The sequence below is a fragment of the Eubalaena glacialis genome, chromosome 15 (assembly GCF_028564815.1).
Source record: "Eubalaena glacialis isolate mEubGla1 chromosome 15, mEubGla1.1.hap2.+ XY, whole genome shotgun sequence".
NCBI lineage: Eukaryota > Metazoa > Chordata > Mammalia > Artiodactyla > Balaenidae > Eubalaena > Eubalaena glacialis.
In genome coordinates, this window is record NC_083730.1 from 57,807,927 (window position 1) to 57,831,055 (window position 23,129).

Genomic DNA, 23,129 nt, shown 5'->3' on the forward strand with positions numbered 1-23,129 from the left:
GGACAATTAATGTAATTTTAAAAAGTTAAAATTCATACGAAGGAATATTTTGAATTCCTGCTTGAGGAATAATTACACATGTGATACGGGATATGGGGAGAGGTGAATAATCTCCCCCAAATATAATCTTTTGAAACATTTGCCAAAATAAAATAACAAAGATTTCTGAAGTGGTGGTTTTTGATGGGATAATGTTGAATTTATTAGTTTTAGGAGTATTGGCATAAGATTGTTTCAGTGTCATAGGAGAAGAAAGATGAGAGTTACAGAATGATACTCTCATGTTGGGGACATAAGTTAAAGATACCCAATCCTGTATACTCCCTGATATTTGAGTCCTTTGTAGAACATCCCTAACAAGTAGAATTATAGCTTCTTAACTTCTAGTTTTAGTTTTTTTGATAAACTATACTTAAAGTATTTGGGCCTTGAAGTTGGAAAGACTTGGATTGAAGCCCCCCCAACTCTATAATTCTGTGACCTTAAGTAAATTAAATTATATATCTTTCTTGCATTCCGATTTCTATATAAAATGAAGGGTAATAATACCTGAATCTCAGGATTGTTTTTACCATTAAATGGTGTACTCTGTTTAAAAATGCTTAATATAGTGCTTGGCACCTAGTAGGTACTACCAAATAGTAGTTATAGAATTTTTTTTGGTAGAAGATGAGATGAACTGTAATTTTATGTGAATTAAAAGTATAAAGTTATTTTTCTATGTTTTAGGCATATTTATCATTACTATGTTCATGGCCCAAAAGGAAATGAAAAACGTACATCAAAAGAAGTTGGACCTTTCAACAACATTGATATTGAAGTAAGATAAAATTCTTTCTTCAAGTATTGTGAATTATTAGGTATCTGTTCTAGTTTCAAGTTACTCTGGACAAGAAAAATCAGTCAGTAAATAGGCAACTTCTCTGTCCTTGTCTTTTACCAAAACACTTCCTAACTTGATATCCAAGTAAAGAGATTATTCCTAGATATAATTTTGTGGAACCTTTGTTTACTATAGTATATGGTTTCTCCTTTCTCTGTCTTCTCTAGAGATATGAGCTGTTACTGAATATCATGTCTCGAAAGCAGGGAAGAAAAGAAATAAATAGTTTCTCTTTTGTTCACAGAAGTCTTATAACGGTAAAGTAAGATTCAGAAGAAAAGAATATTTGAGTGTTGAGTTCTTAGTATCCTTGCCCACACATCAGGAAGAATTTCATGTACATCTTTATCCCACTTCCTACCTCTAGCAGGAAACCTTGAATTAAATGTACTCATCACTTAATATATCCTTCAGCTCTGCTTTGCTCTTTCTTTGCTTACTTTCAGTTTTTTGTAGTATATTTTTTTTGAGATGCTACTTAGAGCTATTTAATCCAAATAAAAATATATATGTATTTCAATAAGCTAGATGATTACTTGTACAAATAAAAGTAGTTTTTGCCTGTTCTGTTGTTGGATCATAGCTGAGAACAAAAGTAAAGTCACTATAGAATTTAATTGTTTTTGTTTTATTTTTATTTTAGATTTCTATGTTTGAAAAGGGGAAGACACCTAAGATTATCAACCTAAGGGAAATACAAGATGACATGCAGACGTTGTATATAAATACAGCAGCCGATAGTTTTGAGTTCAAGGCTCATGTTGAAGGAGATGGTGTAGTGGAAGGGATTATCCGATATCACCCTTTTTTATATGATAGAGAAACGTACCCTGATGATCCATGCTTTCCATCAAGTATGTTAATCTGTTATCTTAGCTACAAAATGTGAAGTTGTGATTTAGGATAGTGATTTGTTTTCTTAATAATAATTATTAGTTGGGCTGTTGAGGTTAGATAAATTTAAAAACTTTTTTCCCTCGTGCAAATGTTAAGTTATTAAAGTATTTATAATTTTTATAATTCTTAATTTTTGTGTATATTCATTTCCAGATGAATAAAGCAGTGGCTTTAAGAAAGATTATATATTCTTTTATCATAGATCTCTTCCTGAACTGAACTTTTAGCTATGTACTGCATAGTAATCCTTTATATATTCTCCATGTTGTCTTCCTGTTATCTTTGTAGGTATTTATAAAGTAGTTTTAAACTTTACTTAGTCATACTAGTTTTTTCTTTATGCTTTCTGATTTTTGCCTTGCTATAGAAAGGCTTCTTATACCTCAAGATTATAAAAAAGATCCTGTGGTTTTTTTTCTTAATCATTTTATGTTTACATCTTTGACACATCTCTAATCTTTTTTGTGTGTGGGTTAACTTAATATTTTTCATGTGGGTTTCCAGTTTCCTAACACCAGTTATTGAACGTTATGATTTTTGTAATAATTTAAATATCACTTTCATAATAATATAAAGTTCCCATAAGTGCATAGATCTGGATTTTTTACTGTAAGGAATTGATCTAGTTTGTGTTTTTATTTATTAATTTATTATAAATTTATTTATTTATTTATTTATGGCTGTGTTGGGTCTTTGTTGCTGTGAGCGGGGGCTACTCTTTGTCGTGGTGTGCAGGCTTCTCATTGAAGTGGCTTCTCTTGTTGTGGAGCACAGGCTCTAGGTGCGCGGGCTTCAGTAGTTGTGGCATGTGGGCTCAGTAGTTGTGGCTCGCGGGCTCTAGAGCGCAGGCTCAGTAGTTGTGGCGCACGGGCTTAGTTGCTCCGCGGCATGTGGGATCTTCCCGGACCAGGGCTCGAACCTGTGTCCCCTGCATTGGCAGGCGGATTCTTAACCACTGTGCCACCAGGGAAGTCCCTATTTTGTGTTTTTATACATGAGTAATGATACTCTCTTGTCCTTTATACTGTATATTGATATCTATAGGGCAACACACTATTGTTCTTTTTTGAGAAAATTCTTAATGCTCTATCTTTTGCTCTTCTGGATAAGCTTTGGAATCACTTTGTACTGTACTTTCACTTTAAAAAAATCCTAGTGGTATTATTGGGATTGCATTGAATTTTCATAGATTAACAGTATTAAATTTTCTCGTTCAGAGTAATTCTTTAGTATAGCCTTAGTATTGTGGGTTTTGGAACCAGATTTCCTGATTTGAATCCTATCTTGGCTACTTTGTGTAAACTTTGACAAAGTACTGCCTGCCTCAGTATCTGTGAAATGGGGGGGTAATAATTCTTGCCTCATAGACGTGTTGTGAGGGTTGAATAAGAAACTGCTTCAAGTCCTCAGAATAGTGCCCGACTTTGTTTAGTAAGTGCTCATACATGTTATTACTCAGTGACCTTCCCTCCCGTGAAGTCTCTAGCATGTTTTTCATTTGCCATTTGTAATTTTTGCATGCTTATAGACAAAAAGATAAAGTTCTTTAAATGATGTCTTAAAATAATGGCCAGTAAGTTGAATGAGATCAGAGGGGTTCTCTAAGAGCAAGTGAAATGGTGTGATTGAAAGGAATATTTACTTGTGATGGACTTGTGAGAGTTTTATTGGGAGAAGAAGGCTTTATTTGGGGTGGGGGGAATGACTTAATGCCAGAATAACTGAGGTATTACCATGTCAGGATCAGAATGTTTGAATCTAATTTATCTGAATATATGAAAATGTATTACTAACAAACATAAAAATGTAGACAGTTGTGCTTTATAACATAGGTTATAATTCTAGCTGTATCATAAAGTAAACTTACATTCAGTATTATTAATTTGTCCAAGCTAGGCAAACTTGCTGTTGCTAGATACTGTAGATTTTCCAGATGATTTTTATGTAAGTAAACTGGTTCTGACAGAGTTGTGAAGCTTGTGGTTTAGGTACAGGATTCAAGCTCCCATATTTATAAATAGGTTTTAAAGATTGCAGGCTCAGTAGCTAGTATAGTACTCCTAACACAGATTGATTAGTATGTAAGTAATTATTGACTTTGTAATGAGAAACACTATTGGTAATGTGGAACCACTTTGAAAATCTGCCTTTTTGAGGGCAAACAGAATAAAGCCACCTTTAGGTTTTATAGAATGCAATGTTAAAGATCATAAGAATTTTTGTTACCATTTCTCTGAAGTAGCTTTAACATTTCACTTACAGAAATTGATTTCTCAGTGGTAAAAATTACATATACTTTATAGCAATAAACATTTTGTTCCCATATTCCTTTGTTCTAGAATTAAAAGATGAAGACGATGATGATGACTGTTTCATACTTGAGAAAGCAGCAAGAGGGAAAAGACCTATTTTTGAATGTTTTTGGAATGGACGACTAATACCATATACATCTGTTGAAGAGTAAGTTCTGATTTTTGCTGAAATTATATTGTTTTGTGATCTAATCTTTTTACTAACTAATACTTTGTTCTGTTCAAGCTTTGACTGGTGTACTCCTCCTAAGAAGAGAGGGCTTGCACCGATTGAGTGCTACAATAGGATATCTGGTGCATTATTCACTAATGACAAATTCCAGGTCAGCACAAATAAACTGACCTTTATGGATCTTGAGCTAAAATTGAAAGATAAGAACACCCTTTTTACAAGGATTTTAAATGGACAGGTATGGTTTTAAGTATCAAGTTTTGAATATTTGCAAGTGTTCTGTTTTAAGTACAACAAAAGTCACTAGTGTAGATTTGTACTGACAATTTGCATACTTTTCATTTTATTTAATCAGGAGTATAAATTTTCATTCATGAGCATTTATGTGTTCACTCAAAAATTTCAAACTGATTAGACCTTGTTCAGATAAAATTTACAGATCTTTTATCAGATCTTCCTCAGTACCTTGACATAGTAAATAGAAGCTGCAGAACCATGTCCATTTGATAAGAGCATATAAGAACAATTTTATCTAATACAAAAGCTGTGTTTATATATTAATAACCTAAATATGCAATTTTAATCTAATCTTGGGGATAAAATTGAGGTAGAACTATGAAATACTTTGGGCTAAAAGGTGCTGTGAGATTGATCAGTATTAAAATCTGCATTAATCAATAGAAAAAATGATAAATTTTTTAAAAAGTAGGACAGAACTAGTGTACTTTTATTCTACCTAAGCACCTCAGAAACTTTTACTTGATACTACTCTTTCAGTAGTTTAATATTAAGTTGCCAAGAGATGGATGCATTTATTCTGAACTTAAAATTGCTTAAGCAATAAGCACAATACATGACACACAGTATTTATAGTCAGTCATCCCTACAACATGTTGAAATTCATTTTGCTCTTAATAAAAAGATACTGAATCTTATATAATTTTATCGAATACAAGGGCTGTACATTGAAATACAGCATAAAAATTTGGTAGGCGGACTGTCCCATTCCTAGTTAATAATTTTATATTCTTGTCAAGTTGACAAAGTGACAACAGTAATTTGCTGATTCAGGAAGGAGTTGGTACCTGGGAACAGATTAGGGGGAAGAGTTCCTTGAAGATATATGCCATTTTTGAGTGTTTACCGTGTACATGTTACTTCTTATTCAAATAACTTTTTAAAACCAAAAGTTTTTTTTTTTTTGATGATTAACATACTGGCCCTTTGACTATAAGCTGCAAAAACTTAAGCTGAAATAAGTTTTAGTTTTGCCCCATTTTCATTTGGAAATGGTATATTGTGGAATAAGGTATATAAGGGGAAATGAACTTCTATAACTTTATGCAAAGTCTTCTGTGAAAGCATGTGATGTAGAGATTATCTTCCCTACTCATTCTCCTAAAGATAGGCATTAAACAAGTATATAGCACCTTATGCTGGAATGTAAATCTCTATACTGTCTTCCATCAGGGTGAAGAATGATAAGCAGTAGCACATCTTCTTCTTATGTATTATTAGAAAACAATTTTTATTTTATGATTTATTTTCTGAATAAATATAGATATATAATACATAATTAAAAGAAAAGATGTTTTGCATAGCAATATTTCTCTACCTTTTTTTCACTATCACTTTATAAAAGCTTTCTTGACCTTTTCTCCCCCTAATCACTCCCCCCAATGACATTTTAGTACCATAGATATACCATATATATGTTTAAGTACTATATGTATTTAAATCTGTGCCTGATACATAAAAAGATATTTTTATTGCCCTATTGAGAATGTGCATCGTTCACAGTAAGAAAGCTTCCACTTACCCTTTTCCCCTAATCAGTTAGTTCTCCTTATCCTAGGCAGCCAGTGTTTGTCATTTTTTGGTATATCCTAGGATTTAAAACAAGGAGGCAAATCTTTGTTGATATTGACCATTGAGACCTTGGACCCAAGGATGTAGCAAAGATTTTTCTTTCTTTAGTAATGTGTTTGATAGAAATCTAAATTTGTATGGGAGAAGGATCCAGCAAAATATTTTAGTTTTTTATTAGGTTTTCTGGGGTGGGCAGGTATGTGGAAGGAAAAATGAAATGAATGAGAAGTGTCTGTGGTTGTATTTGTTTACTAGTAGCTATATTTCATAGACCATTTTAAAATTTTACAGGAGCAGCGAATGAAAATTGACAGAGAATTTGCTTTATGGCTGAAGGACTGTCATGAAAAGTATGACAAACAAATAAAATTTACACTTTTTAAAGGAATAATTACACGTCCTGATCTTCCTTCTAAAAAGCAGGGCCCCTGGGCGACTTATTCAGCAATAGAATGGGATGGAAAAATATACAAAGCAGGACAGCTGGTAAGTTTAACTTATTTTTAGATTTAATTTTTAGTAGAATTTGAAACTAAATTAGATGTGTTAGAATTTATCAACAACCAAAAATAATATATTTACTCTTGGCTCCTCAGGAGCCAGAAAAGAACGAAAAGGCCAAACGGATTTTAATTACGTAATTTAACAGGACATTTTATAAAAAACTTGATTTTTGCCAAAGGCTCAATTAACAAGGTTTTTATTGTTTCTTGCACTAAACTTTACTCAAATGGAGAATTCCATTTTGTTTTTTTAATTGTGATATGGAGAAATTATTTTTCAGCAAATTCTTATTGAGTGCTGCTCGTGAGTTACTGTGCTATTGACTGCATTGTAGAGAATGCAGAGATCTAGGGGATGTCCTTTGTCCTTCAGGCTATTACAGCCTGAAAACAGAGATAACCTAAGCAGAATAATCATAGGTAAGAAGGGGGTAAGTGCTATGAAAAGAGAGAATGAATAGTGCTCATAGTTTAGAAGGAGAGAATTTTCTGACCTCGGATTGCCCTGGGAGAAGAGGGTAAAATCATGCAATTCTTTGTGCATGAAGTGGCATTTGTATGGAACTTGAAAGAGGTAAAGGCTCAGGTTTTCAGAGGTAATTATGAAGGTAATAAATGCACAAATGTGACACTCTCATCATCGTATATCGAAAGCTTTGGAATCAGATGCGGTCACCTCCAAGTAGTGTGTGTAGCTACAGCTTGCTTTTCCAACATTTAGAGGTTAGGAAAAGGAAGAGGAGGAGCTGACAAAGGAGAATTGAAAGGGATAAGATAGTGAGATAGAAGGAAACCAGGAGAATAAGGTATTTGTGAAGAGTTACAAGGAGGGAGTGATCAGTTTTGTCAAATTCTGTGTGGTAGTCAAGTGAAACGCTTTCTCAGAGAAGATAATCTGAGCACAGACAAAGACAGGTAAATGCAGGGAAACCGCAAGCAACAGAGTTGGGTTGCTGCAACCTATTGTGTGTGTGAGGAGAAATAGTTCAGAAATGAAATGAGGCTGGAAGGTAGGTTGGGTGTAAATTTTTGTTGTCCTTGTAGTTGGGAAGTTTTGAATTGGACTAATGGAAATTACCCTTAAATTTTTCAAGCCAAGTAAGGAGAAGAAATACATTATAGGCAAGTTTTGAGCTAATTTATTTGAAAGAAATGATAACTTTGTAAGTCACTGTTCACAGTCTGCAAGCAACATTTATGGGGGTTTGAGATAACTTGCATTAATAATAATTGACTTTGAAGGCTTTGGGCATTTTAGACACATGCATAGCTATGACATTTTTGTATGAAGAAGCCACTGTGTCTTTTCAAAGATGTTACAAATAAGTGGAGAACTTCACAAATATAACTTTATTAGAATATTAGAATGCTTTTTTTGTTAATTTTTCTAATGATAGATGCTGAGTTTTCTCCTTGCATAAAGTAGTTCTGTTAAGTAATTGTTAAACCTGTTTTTCTAAAAGTAAATATTAATACTAAATCCTTGTTTTAAAACTAAATATTAGGTCAAGACAATCAAGACACTTCCTCTCTTTTATGGAAGCATTGTAAAATTTTTTCTTTATGGTGATCATGATGGAGAAGTATATGCTACAGGAGGAGAGGTTCAAATTGCAATGGTAAGACCCCCAAATAACAAAAAATATTCTTCAAAGTCTCTTGGTACTACTCCTTTCTTTTGCTTAATTGTTAAAACAAAGATACAGTATTCTATTTTGCCTTGTATTTGGCTTTTCCATTGGTTAAAGTAGTGGTAGCATGAATTTTTATGTTTCATATTTGATGTTTTTAATAATCTGTAGAACTTAACATCTGTGTGCCCAGTGTTTAATAAATGTTACATATATTATTGCTAGTTAACACAGTAATTTTGTAAAGTGCACATTTCATCCAATGCCCACAAACATAAACACTGGAGCCAGACTTCTATCTCAAGAATGAAAAACTTCAAAACTAGAGCTGGTTTTATCCTTATACTATGCTCCTGTTAAAATTTGAATGGCCTAAGGCCTATTTAATTAGGCCTATTTAATTAGGCCTAAGGAGTTTACATGAAAAATGGAAGTAAACACTGTGGTATAATGTAATAATAGCTATTATGATTTATATACTTAATTAGGGTAAAAATATGTTTCTTTGGAAGAAATGTTTTTGTTGCAGCTAAATTTATTTTATTTTTTAACATTTTTATTGGAGTATAATTGCTTTACAGTGGTGTGTTAGTTTCTGTTTTATAACAAAGTGAATCAGTTATACATATGTTCCCATATCTCTTCCCTCTTGCATCTCCCTCCCTCCTACCCTCCCTATCCCACCCCTCTAGGTGGTCACAAACCACTGAGCTGCTCTCCATGTGCTATGCGGCTGCTTCCCACTAGCTATCTTTTTTACGTTTGGTAGTGTATATATGTCCATGCCACTCTCTCACTTTGTCACAGCTTACCCTTCCCCCTCCCCATATCCTCAAGTCCATTCTCTAGTAGGTCTGTGTCTTTATTCCCATCTTACCCCTAGGTTCTTCATGACCTTTTTTTTTTTTCCTTAGATTCCATATATATGTGTTAGCATACGGTATTTGTTTTTCTCTTTCTGACTTACTTCACTCTGTATGACAGACTCTGGGTCCATCCACCTCACTACAAATATCTCAATTTCGTTTCTTTTTATGGCTGAGTAATATTCCATTGTATATATGTGCCACATCTTCTTTATCCATTCATCCGATGATACACACTTAGGTTGCTTCCATGTCCTGGCTATTGTAAACAGAGCTGCAATGAACATTTTGGTACATGACTCTTTTTGAATTATGGTTTTCTCAGGGTATATGCCCAGTAGTGGGATTGCTGGGTTGTATGGTAGTTCTATTTTTAGTTTTTTAAGGAACCTCCATACTGTTCTCCATAGTGGCTGTATCAATTTACATTCCCACCAACATTGCAAGAGGGTTCCCTTTTCTCCACACCCTCTCCAGCATTTATTGTTTCTAGATTTTTTGCTGATGGCCATTCTGACCGGTGTGAGATGATATCTCATTGTAGTTTTGATTTGCATTTCTCTAATGATTAATGATGTTGAGCATTCTTTCATGTGTCTGTTGGCAATCTGTATATCTTCTTTGGAGAAATGTCTATTTAGGTCTTCTGCCCATTTTTGGATTGGGTTGTTTGTTTTTTTGTTATTGAGCTGCGTGAGCTGCTTGTAAATCTTGGAGATTAATCCTTTGTCAGTTGCTTCATTTGCAAATATTTTCTCCCATTCTGAGGGTTGTCTTTTGGTCTTGTTTATGGTTTCCTTTGCTGTGCAAAAGCTTTTAAGTTTCATTAGGTCCCATTTGTTTATTTGTGTTTTTATTTCCATTTCTCTAGGAGGTGGGTCAAAAAGGATCTTGCTGTGATTTATGTTATAGAGTGTTCTGCCTATGTTTTCCTCTAAGAGTTTTATAGTGTCTGGCCTTACATTTAGGTCTTTAATCCATTTTGAGTTTATTTTTGTGTATGGTGTCAGGGAGTGTTCTAATTTCATACTTTTACATGTAGCTGTCCAGTTTTCCCAGCACCACTTATTGAAGAGGCGGTCTTTTCTCCACTGTATATGCTTGCCTCCTTTATCAAAGATAAGGTGACCATATGTGCGTGGGTTTATCGCTAGGCTTTCTATCCTGTTCCATTGATCTATATTTCTGTTTTTGTGCCAGTACCATACTGTCTTGATTACTGTAGCTTTGTAGTATAGTCTGAAGTCAGGGAACCTGATTCCTCCAGCTCCATTTTTCTTTCTGAAGATTGCTTTGGCTATTCGGGGTCTTTTGTGTTTCCATACAAATTGTGAAATTTTTTGTTCTAGTTCTGTGAAATATGGCAGTGGTAGTTTGATAGGGATTGCATTGAATCTGTAGATTGCTTTGGGTAGTAGAGTCATTTACACAATGTTGATTCTTCCAATCCAAGAACATGGTATATCTCTCCGTCTATTTGTATCATCTTTAATTTCTTTCATCAGTGTCCTATAATTTTCTGCATACAGGTCTTTTGTCTCCTTAGGTAGGTTTATTCCTAGATATTTTATTCTTTTTGTTGCAATGGTAAATGGCAGTGTCTTCTTAATTTCTCTTTCAGATTTTTCATCATTAGTGTATAGGAATGCCAGAGATTTCTGTGCATTAATTTTGTATCCTGCCACTTTACCAAATTCATTGATTAGCTCTAGTAGTTTTCTGGTAGCATCTTTAGGATTCTCTATGTATAGTATCATGTCATCTGCAAACAGTGACAGCTTTATTCTTTTCCGATTTGGATTCCTTTTATTTCTTTTTCTTCTCTGATTGCTGTGGCTAAAACTTCCAAAACTATGTTGAATAATAGTGGTGAGAGTGGGCAACCTTGTCTTGTTCCTGATCTTAGTGGAAATGGTTTCAGTTTTTCACCATTGAGGACGATGTTGGCTGTGGGTTTGTCATATATGGCCTTTATTATGTTGAGGAAAGTTCCCTCTATGCCTACTTTCTGCAGGGCTTTTATCATAAATGGGTGTTGAATTTTGTCAAAAGCTTTCTCTGCATCTATTGAGATGATCATATGGTTTTTCTCCTTCAATTTGTTAATATGGTGTATCACGTTGATTGATTTGCGTATATTGAAAAATCCTTGCATTTCTGGAATAAACCCCACTTGATAATGATGTATGATCCTTTTAATGTGCTGTTGGATTCTGTTTGCTAGAATTTTGTTAGGATTTTTGCATCTATGTTCATCAGTGATATTGGCCTGTAGTTTTCTTTCTTTGTGACATCTTTGTCTGGTTTTGGTATCAGGGTGATGGTGGCCTCATAGAATGAGTTTGGGAGTGTTCCTCCCTCTGCTATATTTTGGAAGAGTTTGAGAAGGATAGGTGTTAACTCTTCTCTAAATGTTTGATAGAATTCACCTGTGAAGCCATCTGGTCCTGGGCTTTTGTTTGTTGGAAGATTTTTAATCACAGTTTCAATTTCAGTGCTTGTGATTGGTCTGTTCATATTTTCTATTTCTTCCTGGTTCAGTCTCGGCAGGTTGTGCATTTCTAAGAATTTGTCCATTTCTTCCAGGTTGTCCATTTTATTGGCATATAGTTGCTTGTAGTAATCTCTCATGATCCTTTGTATTTCTGCAGTGTCAGTTGTTACTTCTCCTTTTTCATTTCTAGTTCTATTGATTTGAGTCTTCTCCCTTTTTTTCCTGATGAGTCTGGCTAATGGTTTATCAATTTTGTTTATCTTCTCAAAGAACCAGCTTTTAGTTTTATTGATCTTTGCTATCGTTTCCTTCATTTCTTTTTCATTTATTTCTGATCTGATCTTTATGATTTCTTTCCTTCTGCTAACTTTGGGGTTTTTTTGTTCTTCTTCCTTTAATTGCTTTAGGTGCAAGGTTAGGTTGTTTATTTGAGTTGTTTCCTGTTTCTTAAGGTAGGATTGTATTGCTATAAACTTCACTCTTAGAACTGCTTTTGCTGCATCCCATAGGTTTTGGTTCGTCGTGTCTCCATTGTCATTTGTTTCTAGGTATTTTTTGATTTCCTCTTTGATTTCTTCAGTGATCACTTGGTTATTAAGTAGTGTATTGTGTAGCCTCCATGTGTTTGTATTTTTTACAGATCTTTTCCTATAATTGATATCTAGTCTCATAGCGTTGTGGTCGGAAAAGATACTTGATACGATTTCAGTTTTCTTAAATTTACCAAGGCTTGATTTGTGACCCAAGATATGATCTATCCTGGAGAATGTTCCATGAGCACTTGAGAAAAATGTGTATTCTGTTGTTTTTGGGTGGAATGTCCTATAAATATCAATTAAGTCCATCTTGTTTAACGTATCATTTAAAGCTTGTGTTTCCTTATGTATTTTCATTTTGGATGATCTGTCCATTGGTGAAAGTGGGGTGTTAAAGTCCTCTACTATGATTGTGTTGCTGTCGATTTCCCCTTTTATGGCTGTTAGTATTTGCCTTATGTATTGAGGTGCTCCTATGTTGGGTGCATAAATATTTACAATTGTTACATCTTCTTCTTGGATTGATCCCTTGATCATTATGTAGTGTCCTTCTTTGTCTCTTGTAATAGTCTTTATTTTAAAGTCTATTTTGTCTGATATGAGAATTGCTACTCCAGCTTTCCTTTGATTTCCATTTTCATGGAATATCTTTTTCCATCCCCTCACTTTCCATCTGAGTGTGTCCCTAGGTCTGAAGTGGGTCTCTTGTAGACAGCATATTTATGGGTCTTGTTTTTGTATACCTTCAGCCACTCTGTGTCTTTTGGTGGGAGCATTTAATCCATTTACATTTAAGGTAATTATCAATATGTATGTTCCTATTCCCATTTTCTTAATTGTTTTGGGTTTGTTATTGTAGGTGTTTTCCTTCTCTTGTGTTTCTTGCCTAGAGAAGTTCCTTTAGCATTTGTTGTAAAGCTGGTTTGGTGGTGCTGAACTCTCTCAGCTTTTGCTTGTCTGTAAAGGTTTTAATTTCTCCATCAAATCTGAATGAGATCCTTGCTGGGTAGATTAATCTTGGTTGTAGGTTTTTCTCCTTCATCGCTTTAAATATGTCCTGCCACTCCCTTCTGGCTTACAGAGTTTCTGCTGAAAGATCAGCTGTTAACCTTATGGGGATTCCCTTGTGTGTTATTTGTAGTTTTTTCCTTGCTGCTTTTAATATGTTTTGTTTGTACTTAATTTTGGATAGTTTGATTAATATGTGTCTTGGTGTGTTTCTCCTTGGATTTATCCTGTATGGGACTCTCTGTGCTCCCTGGACTTGATTAACTATTTCCTTTCCCTTATTAGGGAAGTTTTCAACTATAATCTCTTCAAAAATTTTCTCAGTCCCTTTCTTTTTCTCTTCTTCTGGGACCCCTATAATTCGAATGTTGGTGCCTTTAATGTTGTCCCAGAGGTCTCTGAGACTGTCCTCAGTTCTTTTCATTCTTTTTTCTTTATTCTGCTCTGCAGTAGTTATTTCCACTATTTTGTCTTCCAGGTCACTTATCCGTTCTTCTGCCTCAGTTATTCTGCTATTGATCCCTTCTAGAGTATTTTTAATTTCATTTATTGTGCTTTTCATCGTTGCTTGTTTCCTCTTTAGTTCTTCTAGGTCCTTGTTAAATGTTTCTTGCATTTTGTCTATTCTATTTCCAAGATTTTGGATCATCTTTACTATCATTATTCTGAATTCTTTTTCAGGTAGACTGCCTATTTCCTCTTCATTTGTTAGGTCTGGTGTGTTTTGACCCTGCTCCTTCATCTGCTGTGTGTTTTTTTGTCTTCTCATTTTGCTTATCTTACTGTGTTTGGGGTCTCCTTTTCACAGGCTGCAGGTTCGTAGTTCCTGTTGTTTTTGGTATCTGTCCCCAGTGGCTAAGTTTGGTTCAGTGGGTTGTGTAGGCTTCCTGGTGGAGGGGACTAGTGCCTGTGTTCTGGTGGATTAGGCTGGATCTTGTCTTTCTGGTGGGCAGGTCCACGTCTGGTGGTGTGTTTTGGGGTGTCTGTGGCCTTATTATGATTTTAGGCAGCCTCTCTGCTAATGGATGGAGCTGTGTTCCTGTCTTGCTAGTTGTTTGGCATAGGGTGTCCAGCACTGTAGCTTGCTGGTTGTTGAGTGAAGCTGGGTCTTGATGTTGAGATGGAGATCTCTGAGAGATTTTCGCCATTTGGTATTACATGGAGCTGGGAGGTCTCTTGTGGACCAGTGTCCTGAAGTTGGTTCTCCCACCTCAGAGGCACAGCCCTGATGCCTGGCTGGAGCACCAAGAGCCTTTCATCCCCACGGCTCAGAACAAAAGGGAGAAAAAATAGAAAGAAAGAAAGAAAGAAAGAGGATAAAATAAAATAAAGATAAAATAAAATAAAGTTTTTAAAATAAAAAATAATTATTAAGAAAAAAAAATTTTTTTTAAGTAAAAAAAAAAAAAAACGGACGGACAGAACCCTAGGACAAATGGTGAAAGCAAAGCTATACAGACAAAATCTCACACAGAAGCATACACATACATAGTCACAAAAAGAGGAAAAGGGGAAAAAATTATATATCTTGCTCCCAAAGTCCACCTCTTCAATTTGGGATGATTCGTTGTCTGTTCAAGTATTCCACAGATGCAGGTACATCAAGTTGATTGTGGGGATTTAATCCGCTGCTCCTGAGGCTGCTGGGAGAGATTTCCCTTTCTCTTCTTTGTTCGCACAGCTCCCGGGGTTCAGCTTTGGATTTGGCCCCACCTCTGCGTGTAGGTCGCCTGAGGGCGTCTGTTCTTCGCTCAGACAGGACGAGGTTAAAGGAGCAGCTGATTCGGGGTCTCTGGCTCACTCAGGCCGGCGGGGAGGGAGGGGTATGGATGCGTGGCGAGCCTGCGGCGGCAGAGGCCAGCATGACGTTGCAGGAGCCTGAGGCGCGCTGTGCGTTCTCCCGGGGAAGTTGTCCCTGGATCACGGGACCCTGGCAGTGGCGGGCTGCACAGGCTCCCAGGAGGGGAGGTGTGGAGCATGACCTGTGCTTGCATACAGGCGTCTTGGTGGCGGCAGTTGCAGCTAAATTTAAATAGTTTTTTTGAAATGTTGGTATAAATTTTATTTATTCAGGAACCTCAAGCACTGTATGATGAAATAAAAACTGTGCCAATTGCAAAGCTGGATAGGACAGTTGCTGAGAAAGCTGTGAAAAAATATGTAGAAGATGAAATGGCAAGGTAATTTACATTTCAAGATGCATGGTAAAAAATAACAAGAAAAATCAAGAAGAATTGTTCTTTTAGCAGTTATTGAGTATGTCGTTATGCTCTTCTATTTGGGCACTTGTAGTCTTAGATGTGTGTATTGTGACAAACTTCTTGCTGTTAAAAAAAAACCTGAGAGCTCTGTGTTACAAAAACAGAATCCTGTATTTTATAGAAAAATGAGGAAATCTTATATCTACAGTGTCACTGTTATCAGCACTATGATTAAGTTTGTTAAAGAAAAAAAAAACAACTTTGGCCTATAGCTAGAAGAAAATGGTAGTAACTGCTGAGAGGTAAAGATTAGTACAAAAGAAGTAAAAGGAAGTCGAAAAACAAAACAGTGTGGCTCTTGTATAGCTTATGATGCAGTCATTTTGATTCCTACTGAATCTCACTGGTAATTCTTTTATTTGTAGAGTTTATCCTGTCTCCCAAAGGTAGCTTGTACTATAAATGAATAGAAAAATCTCAAAAAAAGCACAGTTCCTGGCTGTTAACACCAGGAGATTTTGTCTTACTCTGTAGCCACAACAGTGGTTGAGGAGGTGGAAATGTTTACAGTATTAATCATACAGGATTTCAGATTTAACCTGTCAAAAAAAATTAGAAATAAATATTAAAATTTCTAGTAACTTTTATTTTTAAAAATAAGACCATAATTAAACACAGTTCATGAATCATTAATATGCTGGTTTCATAATAGGCTCCCTGATAGATTGTCAGTAACTTGGCCTGAAGGAGATGAATTATTGCCAAATGAGATTAGGCCTGCTGGAACCCCCATTGGTATGTTTTTGGGTTTTTTGTGTTTGTTTGTTTGTTTTTAAATACTGAAAAAATGCTTTTCTTACATCTTACATTTCATAGTAAAAGACCATGAAAAATTAAAATGCTGTGTGAAGACCTAACAGATTCATCAGATTCTTTGGGTGTAACTCAGACATTCTTATTTTTAATTTTGGACTGATAGGTGCATTAAGAATTGAAATATTGAATAAAAAGGGGGAAGCAATGCAAAAGCTTCCAGGAACAAGTCATGGAGGGTCAAAGAAACTCCTGGTTGAGCTCAAAGTTATACTACACTGTAAGTATACAAACTAATTTGGATCTTTATTGTTGTTCTTAAATATATAACATATGTTTTAATATCTTTGTGTAATTATGAGCTAGCAATCTGATAGTGCATTTGTTTAAAGTTAGTTTCAAAAGTGTGACTAATTCATATTAAAAAAAATCAATTGTTTTCTGAGGGTTTTTTTTTAACATTTTATTCTGAATTTTCCTATGTAGGTAGCTATGGGCTAAAATAAAGATATGATGTGCATACATATAGTAGTTTGTACTGAATAGGAATTTAGATTGGATAATCCTTAAGATCCCTTCTAAATCAAAAATACTGTGTCTCTGAACCTATGGGCCAGAAGTACTTGTTTCAGATGAGAATCCTGGCCCACTCTTTGGTAAAGGAAAAGAACTGCATATTATTGCTCATCTTGTATTTTCCTAACTTGAATCACCTTGTTTGTTAACTTTCTTGTCTGTTGTTTTTTGTTTTTTTTTAACATCTTTATTGGCATATAATTGCTTTACAATGGTGTGTTAGTTTCTGCTTTATAACAAAGTGAATCAGCTATACATATAACATATATCCCCATTTCTCCTCCCTATCCCACCCTCTAGGTGGTCACAAAGCACTGAGCTGATCTCCCTTTGCTATGCCCCTTCTTCCCACTAGCTATCTATTTTACATTTGGTAGTGTATATATGTCCATGCCACTCTCACTTTGTCCCAGCTTACCCTTCCCCCTCCCCGGGAACTCAAGTCCATTCTCTATGTCTGTGTCTTTATTCCTGTCCTGCCCCTAGCTTCTTCAAAACGTTTTTGTTTTTTTTTTTAAGATTCCATATATATGTGTTAGCATACGGTATTTGTTTTTCTCTTTCTGACTTATTACTTCACTCAGTATGACAGACTCTGGGTCCATCCACCTCACTACAAATAACTCAATTTCTTTTTTTTTTTTATGGCTGAGTAATATTCCATTGTATATATGTGCCACATCTTCTTTATCCGTTCATCTGTCAATGGACACTTAGGTTGCTTCCATGTCCTGGCTATTGTAAATACAGCTGCAATGAACATTGTGGTACATGACTCTTTTTGAATTATGGTTTTCTTTGTCCGTTGTTTTTGTTTTGACTGCCTGAAAGTATTTTCAATTTATATTTTCAATAATCTATTCTATCACTATATATTGCATGTCTGGTCCATGGAATTTAAAGATGTGTTTTATTCACTATGCGTTTATTTCCAACATTTATAAACTAGTCAATGGTAATGTATACTTTCATTGTATAAATGTCTTATTAGCCTTGGCAGCATTGAACAGTTTGACTAATTTTACTGCAGTACTCTTATTTTTGGCCTCTGTGACACTCTATTTTATATTTCTCCAACTTTTTTTGATGGCTTAAAACAACATACGTTTATTATCTTACAGTTCTCTAGGTCATCCGTCCCAGGTGGACTTCACTGTGCTAAAATCAAAGTGTCATCAGGATAGTGTTCCTTCTGGATGTTCTAGGGAAGGCTCGCCTTTTCCACTTCTAGAAGCCATCCACATTCCTTGGCTTGTGGCCCCTTCTTCCATCTTCAAAGCCAGCAGTGTAGCATCTTCCAACCTCTCTGTGACTCTGACCCTCCTGCCTCTGTCTTATTTAAAAACAAAAACAAAAATACACACTAGGCATACCTCGTTTAATTGTGCTTTGCTTTATTGCCATTTGCAGATACTGCATTTTTTACAGATTGAAGGTTTTTGGAAACTCTGTGTTGAGCAAGTCTATTAATGCCATTTTCCCAACGGTATTTGCTCACTTAATGTCTCTGTGTCACATTTTGGTCATTCTGGCAACATTTCAAACTTTTTCATTGTTACATTTGTTATGGTGATCTGTGATTAGTGATCTTTGATGTTATTACTACAATTTGCTGAAGGTTCAGATGAAGGTTAGCATTTTTTAGCAATAAAGTACTTTTTAATTAAGATATGAACATTTTATTTTTTAAAAGAAATAATGCTATTGCACACTCAGTAGACTACAGTATAGTATAAACATAACTTTTACATGCACTGGGAAACGAAAAAATTTATGTGATTTGCTTTATTGCGATACTTGTTTTGTTGTGGTGGTCTGAAGCCAAACCTGCAATATCTCTAAGGTCTGCCTGTATATATATATTTTTTTTAATTAGAAGATTTTTTTTTGTTAAAGTATATATAATAGGTTTACCATTTCAATTATTATTATTATTTTTTTAAAGTCCAGAGATCTTTTATTTTATTTATTTATTTATTTATTTATGGCTGTGTTGGGTCTTCGTTTCTGTGCGAGGGCTTTCTCTAGTTGCGGCAAGTGGGGGCCACTCTTCATCGCGGTGCGCGGGCCTCTCATTATCGTGGCCTCTCTTGTTGCGGAGCACAGGCTCCAGATGCGCAGGCTCAGTAATTGTGGCTCACAGGCCCAGTTGCTCCGCGGCATGTGGGATCTTCCCAGACCAGGGCTCGAACCCGTGTCCCCTGCATTTTCAGGCAGATTCTCAACCACTGCGCCACCAGGGAAGCCCCAATTATTTTTTAAATGTACACTTTACTTTAGAGTGTTTCACATATTTGTTTCTTTGGAATGTCATTTAACTTGTTCCATTGTTTGTTCTATTTCCTGAAGACTGGAAATTATCCCAAAAGCTTAAACAGATTTAGGTTCACCATTTTTCCCCCCTAAAGCAAGAATCCATACTCCATAGCGAATCTGTGTTTCTTAGGGTATTACATCAAGAGGCATTTGATGACTGTAATTAATTGTCCTACTTTTAGTGCTGCCAAAGTGGATTATTGAATTCACTTGGCTAATATGATTATAAAGTTCTCCTTTCATCCATGATGTAATGGTTTCATCCATTAATGATTTTTGCATAGTTATTTGGTATGCAAAATGGTGATCCCCCCTTCTTTTATTTCTTCCTAATTTATTATCCCAGTTTATTATCCTTCCTAGTTTATTTATTAGTAATAAATTTCAGTTAGGGTCATTGGTTTACTCTGAAACACAGCTTTTATAGGAAAGGCAGTATAAAGGCTTAATCCTTTTTCTTTAATTGCAGATGACCAGTCAGGAATTGGTACAGTACTGTGGTGCTCAGAGACTGGTTTTTTTGATTTTCATAAATGTGTTTTTGTGAATGTATGGGGTTTTATAGATTTGACATGCTTCCTTGATTTTGATGTGCCTTCAGTTTGCTCCTCTGTCCTCTTGATAACACCCTTTTTGTCTTTGATTTGAGCTTTCTTCCTTTCTGGCTCAAGACATCCTAGAATCTTCTTGTACATGTTTACCCTAAACCTCGATTCACCCATTACTCTTTTTTTTTTTTTTTTTTAACATCTTTATTGGAGTATAATTGCTTTACAGTGGTGTGTTAGTTTCTGCTTTATAACAAAGTAAATCAGCTATACATATACATATATCCCCATATCTCCTCCCTCTTGTGTCTCCCTCCCACCCTCCTTATCCCACACCTCTAAGTGGTCACAAAGCACTGAGCTGATCTCCCTGTGCTGTGCGGCTGCTTCCCACTAGCTATCGGTTTTACATTTGGTAGTGTATATATGTACATGCCACTCTCTAACTTTGTCCCAGCTCCTTTCAGTGGGGAATGGCATTTAGAGGCCTGAGTGTTAGGATTGCTCATGGCCACTGGGTGAAATTGTTTCTAAGCTTTTTCAATTGATAGCTAAACATAAATATTTTTGGAAATGAAAAAAAATGAATTCATATCGATATTCTGAGTTTTTATTTAACCACTTTGATTTTATCCTTTTATTTCATTTCTTTTATGTTGAAAATCTTTTTTTTTTCCCAACCTTTTTTTTTTTTAAGTATTTGTTTATTTATTTATTTATGGCTGTGTTGGGTCTTCGTTTCTGTGCAAGGGCTTTCTCTAGTTGTGGCAAGCGGGGGCCACTCTTCATCGCGGTGCGCGGGCCTCTCACTATCGCGGAGCACAGGCTCCAGACACGCAGGCTCAGTAATTGTGGCTCACGGGCCCAGCTGCTCCGCGGCATGTGGGATCTTCCCAGACCAGGGCTCGAACCTGTGTCCCCTGCATTGGCAGGCAGATTCTCAACCACTGCGCCACCAGGGAAGCCCCTTATGTTGAAAATCTTGATTCTTAACAACATTAACAGTTACTTACTGCTTTATCCTATAATATAGTTTCAAAATAGAGATACTTATAAAATTACTAATAGTACTATTAGATTAAATTTGACTTCTTTGAAGCACTATTTGTCCTTAAAGTTTTTATATATTCTGAAGTTGAAGTCAGTTGAAATAATTTAAAAAAATTTTTTAATGTGGTCATATCGCCTACCTACATTTTGGTTTTGCTTATGAATTGCTTTATTTTAATTCTATTTTGTGAATATTTTAAGTCATGTAATTCCAAAGTCAAAAATAAATAACAAGGAATATTTCAGAGAAGTGATATCATCCTTCTATTTGTTTTCTTTCTTCTACTTTAGGTCTTGCTTTTTTCTCTTAATAGATCACTAGGTCTTAGAGATTACTCTATGTAAATAAAGTATGCTATTTTCCTCTTGAAGAAAACTTTTAAAGAAATGATTTTCAATATCAAAAGAAAATTATTTCTATATTCTTTTGTTTGTGCCAGTTAAGCTTATTTACAGATACATTTTTAAGAATTGAAATAAAGGAATTTTAATCAGCTGAATGAGTAAATTTTCATTATGCTATTGACTTGAATAGGATAGCTTTAGATTTTTCGAGGTTTCAAAACTACCTTAAAAAATGTATAGCAGGTAGACATTTGATGCCAGTGTGACATTTCATATTCATGTTCTATATTTAATTTCTCAAAATATAAAATTTTTTCTTTTATTAAGCTCCAAGTGGAAATAAAGAAATCATTTCACATATTAGTCAACATGGAGGAAAATGGCCTTACTGGTTTAAAAAAATGGGTGAGTTATTATTCTGAATGTTAAAAATTATATCAGTATTACGTTTACTTGAATTTTAATTTCTTCTTAATTTGTCCAGAAAATATTCAAAAGTTGGGGAATTATACATTGAAATTACAAGTTGTACTGAATGAAAGTAATGCAGACACTTATGCAGGAAGACCACTACCATCTAAAGCAATTAAATTTTCTGTCAAAGGTAAGCAAAACACCAATATGTAACTCTGTATGCTAAAGGTGGCATTTTAAATCAAGAGGAAAATAGATAATTTAATAAAAGATGTTTGACCAATTGTATAACCATCTTGGTCTTAGAATGGCTTTATAATTCTGCTTGATAATCATATTCCTTATAAACTTTTGAAAGCATCATTGTTTTCTAGCTTCCCTTGTTACTGGTAGGGTCGAAAGTTATTCTGATTCCTAACTTTTGCATGTTAAACACCCTCCACTCCCAATCCAACCGCCCCTATCCTCCCTCTTCTGCAATCCTCAGAAGTTTGGATAATTTTTTTTGTGGGGGGGGGTCCCAATTTCTGAAATTTTGAATTCTAGGGATTTTTCTTGAGTTACTTTGATTTCCTGCTCTGTTTTTTCGTTCTACAACATCTAGTGTTAAGATGTTGGACCTCTTGACTGGTGTACTAATACTGATTTTTCTGCTTTACATCTCTTGGTTTTATTTCTGTACTTTACAAGAGACTTCTTTAACATGATGTTCGATACTTTCTGTTGAATTTTTCCTTTCTGCTATAATTTTTTTAGTTTCTGAAATATTCTCTGGTTATTCCCTTTTCAAAGTATTTTCTCCGACTTCATGGATTCAGTATCTTTGTTAATTCTCTGAGGCTATTAATAACAGTGGCATTTTTTCTTGATGCTTTCAAACTTTATTCATAGCCTGTTTCCTCCATGTTGCTTTTTTTCACATCTGCTCTGGGTCCTTCCTATTAGATGCTCTCTTACATTACTAGTTGTTTGCACACATTTAAGAATAGAACATTCGAGAGTGTTTATTTCATTTGGGGAGATTATGATAAGAGAATTTTAGGTTTTTTTCTCTTTGGCTGTTCAGATTCCCCAGAGTGGAGTGTAAACACCTGGGTGCCAGCATTTGGGGAGCCAAGCTGGGGAAGACTGTTAGAGGTTTCATGTTCAGTATTTTTTTTTTAACATGTTTATTGGAGTATAATTGCTTTACAGTGGTGTGTTAGTTTCTGCTGTATAACAAAGTGAATCAGCTGTACGTATACATATATCCTCATATATCCTCCCTCTTGCGTCTCCCTCCCACCCTCCCTATCCTACCCGTCTAGGTGGACACAAAGCACTGAGCTGATCTCTCTGTGCTATGTGGCTGCTTCCCACTAGCTATCTGTTTTACATTTGGTAGTGTATATATGTCCATGCCATTCTCTCACTTCGTCCCAGCTTACCCTTCCCCCTCCCCGTGTCCTCAAGTCCATTCTCTATGTCTGCGTCTTTATTCCTGTCCTGCCCCTAGCTTCTTCAGAAACTTTTTTTTTTTTTTTAAGATCCCATATATATGTGTTAGCATACGGTATTTGTTTTTCTCTTTCTGACTTATTTCACTCTGTATGACAGACTCTAGGTCCATCCACCTCACTACAAATAACTCAATTTCGTTTCTTTTTATGGCTGAGTAATATTCCATTGTATATATGTGCCACATCTTCTTTATCC

General features: G+C 35.2%; 1 protein-coding gene across 3 annotated transcripts in view; it reads left to right on the plus strand.

Annotated features, from left to right (window-relative positions):
- SMCHD1 (structural maintenance of chromosomes flexible hinge domain containing 1) overlaps positions 1–23,129 on the plus strand; it is a 134,443-nt gene that overhangs the window by 36,954 nt on the left and 74,360 nt on the right. For all 3 annotated transcript variants that reach the window (XM_061169708.1, XM_061169709.1, XM_061169710.1), the window contains 11 exons: positions 730–820; positions 1,527–1,737; positions 4,120–4,240; positions 4,319–4,502; positions 6,425–6,619; positions 8,142–8,255; positions 15,245–15,351; positions 16,085–16,167; positions 16,352–16,465; positions 21,348–21,425; positions 21,505–21,624. In XM_061169708.1, coding sequence (XP_061025691.1) covers positions 730–820; positions 1,527–1,737; positions 4,120–4,240; positions 4,319–4,502; positions 6,425–6,619; positions 8,142–8,255; positions 15,245–15,351; positions 16,085–16,167; positions 16,352–16,465; positions 21,348–21,425; positions 21,505–21,624 — 1,418 coding nt within the window. The remainder of the gene's footprint in view (positions 1–729; positions 821–1,526; positions 1,738–4,119; positions 4,241–4,318; positions 4,503–6,424; positions 6,620–8,141; positions 8,256–15,244; positions 15,352–16,084; positions 16,168–16,351; positions 16,466–21,347; positions 21,426–21,504; positions 21,625–23,129) is intronic.